The 12,646-nt window shown below is 35.5% G+C and overlaps 1 protein-coding gene across 7 annotated transcripts in view; it reads left to right on the forward strand.

Moving 5' to 3' along the window:
• Positions 1–3,364: 3,364 nt before the first annotated feature.
• The window catches only part of LOC104611721 (pentatricopeptide repeat-containing protein At1g77405), a 32,109-nt gene continuing 22,827 nt past the window's right edge, over positions 3,365–12,646 (forward strand). Inside the window, exons 1-3 of one of the 7 annotated variants that reach the window (XM_088893124.1) lie at positions 3,365–3,548; positions 3,667–3,727; positions 3,965–5,494. In XM_088893124.1, the coding sequence (XP_088749250.1) occupies positions 3,448–3,548; positions 3,667–3,727; positions 3,965–5,476 (1,674 nt within the window). In that variant the 5' untranslated portion in view covers positions 3,365–3,447 and the 3' untranslated portion in view covers positions 5,477–5,494. Of the gene's footprint in view, positions 3,591–3,666; positions 3,728–3,964; positions 5,495–12,646 lie in introns of those variants that run through there. The other 6 variants (XM_088893125.1, XM_088893123.1, XM_088893126.1 and 3 more) reach the window with 6 other exon arrangements.

Consider the following 12,646-nt stretch of genomic DNA (forward strand, 5'->3'; position numbering starts at 1 on the left):
GCCCTTAGTTTCATATGTGAATAGGGCATATCTGTTCGTTATAATTAAAAGACATAGCGAGAATTGATTAAGCTTTAGAATCCTATTCTTAAAATCTAGTTTTTTTTCCACTTCTAAGAATCAATTTTAGGATGGATTTTTTTTTTGTATAGAATAGAAAAGGAGGAGAATGTCGATCCAAATGCTATTCTACTTTTAGCCCTTCATCTGACTTAATTTTGTCACCTTATGACATGTCACATGTCACTAGTAATTGGTAAGTGCTTATCATTCATCAACCCCTTCCAATGTTAAATGTTAGTTTTTTTGTTGTTAGATAATGCCTATACAATTGAAATGACATCAACCTTTCATTTGTTGTAACAGGATTTTTTACATAAATCTCAAAGAGTGAATTTGCTTATTCTCATTTTGTCAACAATATTGTGTTTCAACTATTCATAAAAAAACAGTTTTGTGTTTCAATTCTAATCTTCTTACACAAAAATTTATTAATTTATACAAAATTCCAATTCTAATTTCCCAACAATAAACTATTGTCTCCTCTAAATCTAGCCATGCATCAGAGTTCTTTATTTCATTAATTCTTATTCATGTTTTTCTCAATGTTCAAAGAATTGGGTTGGGCATTGATAGGAAAAGGGAGAGTCTCACAAGTTAGAAGTTTAATTGAGGTCGCTATATACATACATCATATATTCAAAATATATAATTATATTCTACTATAACATAATATTAATTTTAGTTTCAAGTTTTTATTTTTTATTTTTTACATTAAGAATAAAGATTTGGGGCCAAAAAAGCTTTTTTTTTGGTCAACACCTTCGAACATATTGATCGCAAAGTTGACCTAAAATCAATAAAAAGTTTACCCTAATTAGACATTCGAACACTAAGTTATGGCCTTTGGAAGTTTGCATTTATGTTAAAAACCGATCAGTTTTCCAAAACTGAGACCAATTCATCGGTTTTCTAGTTGGATTGGTTGTGTCAACAATTTTGAGCATTCTTTTAGTTTCAATTTTAAATAATGGTTCAAAATTTTTGGTCTGGTTTTCTAAATAATGGTTTTTTAGTTCAAATAGTTAGGTCTCGCTTAACATCACTCCAAAGAATCTTTTTTTTTTTCTTTTTGTGATTTTTGTAATGCTTTCATTTTGAGATGAGATTGCCATTTGGGTAGGGTCTTTTCTCTAATATGGCTTCTATCTTTTTTTATACAACAAGAAAGAGGGTTAGCACCAGTTGAGAGTCCTTCCCACCATGGATTTTAGATGGAAAAATAAGGCCATTAGATGGAGTATGGGAAGTGAAGAAAAGAACTCATCTCCTATCTATATCTATATATTAAAGCGAAATGTGCCAAGCTGGCACTTTCCTTCTTTGTGGTTTATTCTCCAAGTCACTTACCTTTTTTCTAGTTTCTTCTAAAAAACATTTATCTTTTTTTTTTCTGTTTTTTTTTTTAACTTTCTAATTTTAAAATTGAGCAAAATAACTCAAGTGACCAATCACCTTTACGACTTTTAACATTGCTCATTAACTCATTATTAACTCTCTCTCTCTCTCTCTCCCTCTCTCTCTCTCTCTCTCTCTTCTTTCTCATTAACTCTTTTAATAATGCCTCCTCATTAATTATGCCATTAACTCTCTCATTCAATAACTAATCTCACTAACTCTCTTTCACCTCTATTACTCTATTAAATTTCACATAATTCATTTCAATTTAACTAGAATTTTTTATATATATATTAGATATATTTACATTAAATTGTAATTATTAGTAAAGATTAGTTATATTGAAATTAAGATATTCAATGATATATTATTACACTAAACAATCTATTTCCATTTAAAGTTATAATCTATTTATATTCCATTTAAAAACAATAGAAGTTAATTATTCATAATAAAAATAATTTAGTAAGTTACTTAAGAAAATAAAATAATTATTACTTATTTTTAATTAATATAATAAAAATAATAAGATAAATTAAAAACTAATATCAAATTAAAATTAATCTGAAACTAATATAATATTATCTAACAATTATCAGTTTTATAATTAATTTTTACTAATTTAAAATCAACTTAAGTTCTATTAAAAAATAAAAATTAATATACTTAATTAAATTTAATTTTAATAATTTCAAAAATTAATATAAAATATTAATCTTAAATATAGTTTAATTATTTTGAAATCAATTAAATTCCATTTAAAAATAAGAAAAATTATAAAAACCTATTTGGATTTTCTAACAATCCTATGAAACTCCCCAATGTTTTGACCTTGACAAGATCCTCCCCCATTGTTTTTGAAGAAAGGTGCAAATACCTTCCTTTTATCATCATTCCAAATAAAAATGTTGATGTAATGCATTAATTTTACTTCAGTCTTTTTGCCTTACTTTGTCTAAGAAGAGTAAGGATAATTATTCTTTGGAAGTTGTTTGGAAAAATAAATTGGTGAAGGGTAAAGTTTAAATTTTGAATTATGTATGATAATGCATTGACAATGATAAATGGTATTTTGGTAACTTAAGTGTCTTTGTTATTGAAATGCCAAGGGAAAGGAGGTATTCACACTTTGTTTTTCCAAAACTATAGGAGAGGCCATTGTTAGGGTCAAAATGCAAAAGTAGTTTATAAAATTATTATTTATATGATTTTTATAATTCTAACTAAAAATAATACAATAAATAACAATAAACCAATAAAAACTAATAAAAATTCTTTTTCAAAAAATTAGCATTAAGATAAAAAAAATAATACAAAAATCCAGAGAATAGGAAAATGACCACTCTCACTAAGGGCAACTTAGTTTGTGATTAGATAAATTAGACATAACCCAAAAAGTAACACTTGAATTGAACTAAGATATACACTACTTAATTGGAAATGTCATAAAACTCCATCCTAATCATAATCAATAATCAAGTCCGTGCATCGCACGGTCCTATCTAACTAATAAATATTTGTACTTGTACTCTTATAAAATGGAGCCTTAATAAAAGTGATAGATCTGCTCCTTACAAATGGGCGCCTCATAGGCACATCCACCATGCATTGAAACATTTCCCATGAATAATAACCAATAAATATTTGTACTTGTACTCTTACCAAACCAAACCTTCGTAAAAGTAACGGCATCTGCTCCTCACAGGCACATCTCCCATGCATTGCATTGGACATAACCAATAAATATCGGAGATGTTTCCAATGCATAATAGGATGTGCGTGAGGCGCCATGTGTGAAGAGGAGATCCGATCTCTTAATAAAACGAACCCGCGTGATCAAATCACAAGCGAGATAAAGGGGTAGAATGATAATTTATCCCACAAGGCCACAAATATAATAAGACTCAGATGAGAAATCTGTCCACGTCTACCTACAACACACTACCTCCGTGAATTGGGAACATCTCCCCTACGTAATAATATATAGAGATGGATGAGATGTCTCCCTCAAAAGCCCCAGCGCCCCCCTCTCATTCTTTCGTCGACCTTCTCTCTCTCTCTCTGCTCAACGGATCTATCTCTGCTCAACGGTACACATAATCTCCCTCTGTTCAACGGCACAAAAAGCTTGAGTATATTTCTTCTTAACTCGTCTTTACTTCTTCTTCTTCTTCCTTTCACAAGTACTGATCGAGACTCGCCGTTCAGTTCAGGTTTTTCACCGTGTTCTCCTTTTTCATCGATACACGCCGTTCTTTACCGTGTTCAGGTATAATCAACCCCCATTTCTCATTTTTTTTTTCAGACTCCATTGATGCATTAGGGTTTTAAATGTATATTTCCACGCCCAAATAGTTCCTTAGGGTTAGGGTTTAACATTTGTTAATGTTTCACATATTTCTCCACGACCAATGCATCAATTTCCGAATCCGCCCAAATAGTTTGCTGTAACTTGATCTCAACTGTATTTGCTTACCCTTCCAAAAACTCTCTTTCTTTTTCACAGTGGGGACTAACCAAAATCTGTGACAGTGAAATGCTGGTGCCATCCTCCTTTCTGAGAATATCAATAACTGTTGACTATCTACTACTGTTACTCCTCCCACAGCGACAACCTCTCATATTCCCTGTTCAAAGGCGTCGTTATGCTTCTTCCCCTTCAATTCCGTGGTTAAAATCTCTCAATCTTCCTCGTACTTCCCTTGTGAGTCAAGTGATGGTTGTTATGCTTCAAGACAAGCCTTTTGATGCTCAAACTGCCGCCTCAATTACTAGGCTCAATTTCAATCCATGGACTGTTGAGACTGTCTGTGAGGTTTTGAGATCCATTACCAGATTCTTTTTCCAATCTGCTAGATCAATTGGACGCCAAAAAGGTTTTAGGCACCGGACACCTCTTAGACAGAGAAATCTACGATTAGAATCTGATAATCTTCGGGATGGTTTGCGTTTTTTTGGCCCTGCTGCATACAGAGATCCTGAGAAGGTCAACTTAGGATTAGAAAAGGCGTTACAATTCTATTATTGGGTTGAGTCCCAATTTGAATTTATCCATAATGAGAGTACTTGTAGGGAGATGGCCTGTGTATTGGCAAAAGGGAATAGGCTGAAAATGCTGTGGAATTTTCTTAAAGAAATGGCTGGAAAAGGTAATGGACAACTTGTGACAACTGCTACTATCACCTGTTTGATAAAAGTTCTTGGAGAGGAGGGCTTAGCCAATGAAGCATTGGCAGCATTTTATCGGATGAAGCAGCTGCATTGTAAACCTGATGTTTATGCCTATAATACAGTCATATGTGCTCTTTGTAAAGTTGGGAATTTTAAGCAGGCAAAATTTTTAGTGGAACAAATGGAATTGCCTGGTTTTAGATGCCCTCCTGATATATTTACATACACTATTTTGATTAGCTCTTATTGTAAGCATAGCATGCTGACTGGGTGCCGCAAGGCCACTAGGAGGAGGTTGTGGGAGGCAAACCACTTGTTTCGGATAATGTTGCTTAAAGGTTTTGTTCCTGATGTTGTTACTTATAATTGTTTAATTGATTCCTGTTGCAAGACCTATAGGATTGACAGGGCATTAGAGCTTTTTGATGATATGATTCAGAGAGGATGTATCCCTAACCGGGTTACCTACAATTCATTTATTAGGTATTATGGCAAAACTAATGAGATTGACAAGGCCATTGAGATTTTAAACAGGATGAAATTGATGAACCATGGGATACCCACTACAAGCTCTTACACCCCTATCATACATGCATTATGTGAAGCGGGAAGAGTTTTGGAGGCACGGGATTTTCTTGTTGAGCTAGTTGAAGGTGGGTCAATTCCTAGAGAATATACATATAGATTAGTTTGTGATGCACTGAGTTCAGCAGGTGATGCTGGATTTTCTGATGAAATTCGGAGGTGGATTGAGAATGGGATCAATAATAGATATAAGCAAATAATGCAGGTGAAACCAATAATGAAAGGTAGTTCCATTACAGCAATGGTTAAATCTGGTGTTTGATGGTTTGGGAATGCTCAACCATGCTGAAATATGAGAAAATTGACTACTTGTGTAGTTTTCATCAAGTAAGCATTACCATTATGATTTTTTAAATCCCAATCAATTATTCTATGCATAGATCCCTAATTAATTATTTTTCATTTAAATGGAATGCACATTTCCCCTTTGTCTATAGACAGGTTGCTCAGTCTTCAATTATAATCTTGAATCTCTGATTTATGCACTTCAATGGAGAACAATAGAGGCAGAGAGTAATTTGCATCCTGGTTTGTAGCCTGGTAAATCCAGTTTAGGTGAATGGTGGGATATCAACTAATTAACTGTGGTCCTCTGATTTGGTCATGCAAGAGTGATTCTCAGAGAAATAGAAGGTTTGCTAAACTGAAAAACCTAGAAGTTTCAATGTCTTAGGTATCAAGAGTGGTCCTCTGAAGGTTTGCCACCATCAGTATCCCTATGCCTGACAAGGATGCCAGCATACCAGAGAAATAATGCCCAAGAACAAAACGAGAGGCCATGTATGGATCCAATACCCATTTCTTTCACAATTCCACTCCTTTTCCCTAAATTGACAGCTTTTGTGAGTGACTTGGAATATTCTTCAATTGCTTTTCTTCCCCCACAAAAGAATACACTGCACGAACCTGTGAAATAATCTGATCCATGGAAAGGAAAACTATATCAGTTGTCTTGGGTCAGCTTCTATGCTGATTTCTTTGTAATTTCTTGTTGTATATTAAAGCTTCTTAATTAATGGAAACAAGATTGGAAGATTAAAAAAGTTTAGTTAACTTCGTGGGCCATTAATTGGAACTTAATTGATGCTATTTGGCTTTCATATATGCTAAAATAATCTTCTCAACCATATGCAACAGGATTTGTATTCTTATAATAACCCTCCAACATAGACTAAAAGGGAAGGCAATATCCTAGAAATGGTTTATATACCGAAGAGTTCTGTTCACCAGGCTAGGTCAACTCTAATACTTGAGTGAGGGTAGTGTCACCATGCAATCAAGCTTTTAAACTTTGAAGGCAATATATACAGTACCACATTAGGGAATGTAAACTTGAGCTGAGGCAAAGGTAGGAGTTTACCTCTTCTGCAATACCGAAGAGTTCTGTTCACCATGCAATCAAGCTTTTAAACTTTGAAGGCAATATCTATACAGTACCACATTAGGGAATGTAAACTTGAGCTGAGACAAAGGTAGGAGTTTACCTCTTCTGCAATACCGAAGAGTTCTGTTCACCAGGCTAGGTCAACTCTAATACTTGAGTGAGGGTAGTGTCACCATGCAATCAAGCTTTTAAACTTTGAAGGCAATATCTCTACAGTACCACATTAGGGAATGTAAACTTGAGCTGAGACAAAGGTAGGAGTTTACCTCTTCTGTAACCTTCCCATCTTCAGCATAAGCTGCCTCACCTTTTCTTGACCATGTTGACATGATTATTGCATACTGGCCATACTCTCCACCAGAAATAACCACCAATGGAACAACAAGTCAAGATGACAAGTGAAAGCTGCCATACTGTTGTAAATCCTATAATAATGCATTGCCAACACAGAACTGAGCAAGGTACTGCAAAGCATGGCCTGTCTGCATTTAGATTAAAAGGAAAAAGGAAACACAATTTCAGTGGTCTTATTCAGACTCCAGATCATTTGGTCTTCCACGGCACCAGTTGTCCTATAACACATTCAGTTGTGTACCTTATCACCTATGGCATCCTGCGCGAGTACATCAGTTGAGATACGAAATTTGATGTTTGAATCCGTCTTCTGTATCAAATAATTTCATATCTTGTCTCAAGACAGATTAAAGATTTTCAATCTCAAACAAGCCATCTGTCTCTCCTGTTTGCATCCAGAATGCAATACCTGAGATCCATGTAGGAAGGGTTTTAATACAACCAGAGGTAAAAATTCCTTCATAGCCCCAAGGGCAAGATATAGACTTGTGGAAGTATGCCATTACCTCACCTAATATATTTAAACTGGACCATAACAGGAGATAAAGTGATGAGATGCATAGAGGTAATATAAAGCTAAAAAGTAAATATTAGGACGTATCCATCCATGCTGAAGCGAAGACAAGGACTCCTAATTAAACAAAGTGCAAGGCTTGTTGCAATAGAAATAAATATTCAACTGCAATTAAAGTGAACTCCATCAATAGGATTAGAGAACTTTTGCAATTTGGATACAAGGCTTCCAGATCCAGTCCTGTGGAGCAAGGTGATGGGGTTGAGAAGGCAAAAGAATGGGGTATTAGTAGACTGATATTGAGGGAGACTCAAAAACTGTGGTAAAATAACTCCATCAATAGGATTAGAGAACTTTTGCAATTTGGATACAAGGCTTCCAGATCCAGTCCTGTGGAGCAAGGTGATGGGGTTGAGAAGGCAAAAGAATGGGTATTAGTAGACTGATATTGAGGGTGACTCAAAAACTGTGGTAAAATGGCTGCATAAGGGGAAGGGGGTGACATGAGATTTGAGGATTCAGGAGATTTAAATGGCTGTCAAAGGATAACTACCAACAGTTTGGCAGATAGCTTTGCCCAACAAGGGGTTCATAAAACACATGTTTTGGGCTCAAATGTAATCTTGGTTTGGGTCAGCTTCTAAAGCTGGTTTTTATTTTCACAACTTCTTGTTGTAACCTGGTTTTTTTTTTCTAATTAATGAGATCTTTTCTTTGTTGTTGATAAAAAAAGGCTGGCTGAAGTTTCCGAATGTTCTACTGTACAGTTTCTTCAAGCTCCAAATATAAGTTGGATTAGAGATTATTCTCAGGGAATGTAACATGACACATGTTTTGGGCTCAAATGTAATCTTGGTTTGGGTCAGCTTCTAAAGCTGGTTTTTATTTTCACAACTTCTTGTTGTAACCTGGTTTTTTTTTTCTAATTAATGAGATCTTTTCTTTGTTGTTGATAAAAAAAGGCTGGCTGAAGTTTCCGAATGTTCTACTGTACAGTTTCTTCAAGCTCCAAATATAAGTTGGATTAGAGATTATTCTCAGGGAATGTAACATGGTGTTGCAAGATGGCTTAATGTTAATGGGCCTTCCATCCTTAATTATTATTTAAATGATGTGTTGGAGTATTAGTAGAAGTGTAGAATGATAACTTGTTATGTGATGAACTATGCGGGACCTACATTGTTTTTTTGTATAGGTGAATGCATGAGTGGGGCTGATAGGTGATAATCACATATGTCAATGTGTAGATAGGGAAATGCATGGGTGGGGCCCACTTTAATATTTTGTGTAGGTGTAAATGTGTAAGTGGGAACCGCAAATACTTTTTTTTTTTTGAAAAGGCAAGGTAAATTTATTAGATTAAACTTTTAAGAGTACAAAACAGAACCTGGCAACAACAAGGCAAGCCTGAGAACCCCCCATTACAAGCACCAAATTGACTGATTTCTCAGTAATTGAGCTACATTTATATGCTTGAATTCTCTGGGGTGACTGAAATCCAGGATATCAGTTCACCAGCCATCTGACAAATTTCCTCAGGCCCTCTCACTCTTTGTTTAAAATTTCTGTTGTTTCTCTTTGTTGTAACCTGGTTTTTTTTTTTCTAATTAATGAGATCTTTTCTTTGTTGTTGATAAAAAAAGGCTGGCTGAAGTTTCCGAATGTTCTACTGTACAGTTTCTTCAAGCTCCAAATATAAGTTGGATTAGAGATTATTCTCAGGGAATGTAACATGACACATGTTTTGGGCTCAAATGTAATCTTGGTTTGGGTCAGCTTCTAAAGCTGGTTTTTATTTTCACAACTTCTTGTTGTAACCTGTTTTTTTTTTTCTAATTAATGAGATCTTTTCTTTGTTGTTGATAAAAAAAGGCTGGCTGAAGTTTCCGAATGTTCTACTGTACAGTTTCTTCAAGCTCCAAATATAAGTTGGATTAGAGATTATTCTCAGGGAATGTAACATGGTGTTGCAAGATGGCTTAATGTTAATGGGCCTTCCATCCTTAATTATTATTTAAATGATGTGTTGGAGTATTAGTAGAAGTGTAGAATGATAACTTGTTATGTGATGAACTATGCGGGACCTACATTGTTTTTTTGTATAGGTGAATGCATGAGTGGGGCTGATAGGTGATAATCACATATGTCAATGTGTAGATAGGGAAATGCATGGGTGGGGCCCACTTTAATATTTTGTGTAGGTGTAAATGTGTAAGTGGGAACCACAAATACTTTTTTTTTTTTGAAAAGGCAAGGTAAATTTATTAGATTAAACTTTTAAGAGTACAAAACAGAACCTGGCAACAACAAGGCAAGCCTGAGAACCCCCCATTACAAGCACCAAATTGACTGATTTCTCAGTAATTGAGCTACATTTATATGCTTGAATTCTCTGGGGTGACTGAAATCCAGGATATCAGTTCACCAGCCATCTGACAAATTTCCTCAGGCCCTCTCACTCTTTGTTTAAAATTTCTGTTGTTTCTCTTTGTTGTAACCTGGTTTTTTTTTTCTAATTAATGAGATCTTTTCTTTGTTGTTGATAAAAAAAGGCTGGCTGAAGTTTCCGAATGTTCTACTGTACAGTTTCTTCAAGCTCCAAATATAAGTTGGATTAGAGATTATTCTCAGGGAATGTAACATGGTGTTGCAAGATGGCTTAATGTTAATGGGCCTTCCATCCTTAATTATTATTTAAATGATGTGTTGGAGTATTAGTAGAAGTGTAGAATGATAACTTGTTATGTGATGAACTATGCGGGACCTACATTGTTTTTTTGTATAGGTGAATGCATGAGTGGGGCTGATAGGTGATAATCACATATGTCAATGTGTAGATAGGGAAATGCATGGGTGGGGCCCACTTTAATATTTTGTGTAGGTGTAAATGTGTAAGTGGGAACCGCAAATACTTTTTTTTTTTTGAAAAGGAAAGGTAAATTTATTAGATTAAACTTTTAAGAGTACAAAACAGAACCTGGCAACAACAAGGCAAGCCTGAGAACCCCCCATTACAAGCACCAAATTGACTGATTTCTCAGTAATTGAGCTACATTTATATGCTTGAATTCTCTGGGGTGACTGAAATCCAGGATATCAGTTCACCAGCCATCTGACAAATTTCCTCAGGCCCTCTCACTCTTTGTTTAAAATTTCTGTTGTTTCTCTTTGTTGTAACCTGGTTTTTTTTTTTTCTAATTAATGAGATCTTTTCTTTGTTGTTGATAAAAAAAGGCTGGCTGAAGTTTCCGAATGTTCTACTGTACAGTTTCTTCAAGCTCCAAATATAAGTTGGATTAGAGATTATTCTCAGGGAATGTAACATGGTGTTGCATAGATCATTGGTGTTGCAAGATGGCTTAATGTTAATGGGCCTTCCATCCTTAATTATTATTTAAATGATGTGTTGGAGTATTAGTAGAAGTGTAGAATAATAACTTGTTATGTGATGAACTATGCGGGACCTACATTGTTTTTTTGTATAGGTGAATGCATGAGTGGGGCTGATAGGTGATAATCACACATGTCAATGTGTAGATAGGGAAATGCATGGGTGGGGCCCACTTTAATATTTTGTGTAGGTGTAAATGTGTAAGTGGGAACCACAAATACTTTTTTTTTTTTGAAAAGGCAAGGTAAATTTATTAGATTAAACTTTTAAGAGTACAAAACAGAACCTGGCAACAACAAGGCAAGCCTGAGAACCCCCCATTACAAGCACCAAATTGACTGATTTCTCAGTAATTGAGCTACATTTATATGCTTGAATTCTCTGGGGTGACTGAAATCCAGGATATCAGTTCACCAGCCATCTGACAAATTTCCTCAGGCCCTCTCACTCTTTGTTTAAAATTTCTGTTGTTTCTCTCAGACCAAATAGCCCAAATCACTGCTGCTGGGATGGAGGTCCAGACCAGTTTCCCTCTTTTCTTCAAATTACTGATCTTCCAGCTACAGAGCAAATCCTTAATAGATTTTGGCATGACCCAACATATCCCCACAGCCTTCAAGAAGTGGTACCATACCTGGGCAGCAAACGGGCAATGAATGCATAGATGATCCATAGACTCATGATGATCATCACAAAGGGCACAAGACTTATTCGGGATCCACAAGTCTCTTCTTTCAAGGTTAGTTCTGGATAGACATTTCTTTCAAGATTAGTTCCGGACAGACATTTATTTAAGGCCATTGTGCAAACCTCCTCAGCAGGAAAGTCCCCCACTGCCACTTTACTACTGAGTCTATTGACCATAGATTTTACTGAGAAATTACCCTCTTTGGATCAGACCCAATTCCATTGATCATCCTGATTATAGTCAATGTTTTGAACCTGTAAAGTTTCCAACAACCTCATAGCTTCTTGAACTTCTCAATCAAAAAGACCTCTTCTGAACTGGGGAACCCATGTCACCTCATTGCCCAAAACTGTGTATAAATCAGCCAAAACATTCTAGTTGGAGGCACATTGATAGATGAGAGGAAACTCTTCAGCCAAGGTATGGTCTAGACACCAATGATCTTTCCAGAATTTAACCCTATCCCCTTTAACAACTTTGAGACTGATTCCCCCATCAAATAAGGGGAAGAACTTCATGATGCTTTTGCATAAAGAGTAGCCCCAGTTAGGAGGGGGGCTCTTGTTCTCCAGTTTCCCCATTCAACCCCGAATTTAGAAGCTATCAGGCTTCTCCACCAGGCTCCCCTTTCAGTGGCAAATCTCCAGATCCGTTTACAAAGCGAGGCCAAATTAATCACCTTAATCCTTCTCAAGCCTAGGCCCCCTTCCTCCCTAGGGAGATATTATTTGTATGTTTGAATGTGTTAGTAGGGGTCCCACACATGACATTTCACATGTATGTAAGAGGGACCCACAAGTGTGCTTGCTAAACATTCTTCTGGTGTTTCTAGCTTTTTAGAAGATCTTTAAAAAAATTGCAACAAAACAATTTTTGGTCTTTGAAGATCTACCTGCGAAAGCTCATCAGTCTTTTGAAGTCTTGGGCTTTTGTAAGATCTTCCTAAAAAACCTTACCAGAATGCCTCCTTAGTCAGTGGTCGATCTCTTGGGTATGTGTATGTTTATTTTTTTGTTCTTTGTTCTCTCTCGCCCCTCACATTTTTTTGTTCTTCGTTTTTAGTCATTTTCTCTACTCAACCGTTTGCTATGTTGTAATGTT

The sequence above is a fragment of the Nelumbo nucifera genome, chromosome 8 (genome assembly GCF_055504915.1).
Source record: "Nelumbo nucifera cultivar China Antique chromosome 8, China Antique-T2T, whole genome shotgun sequence".
NCBI lineage: Eukaryota > Viridiplantae > Streptophyta > Magnoliopsida > Proteales > Nelumbonaceae > Nelumbo > Nelumbo nucifera.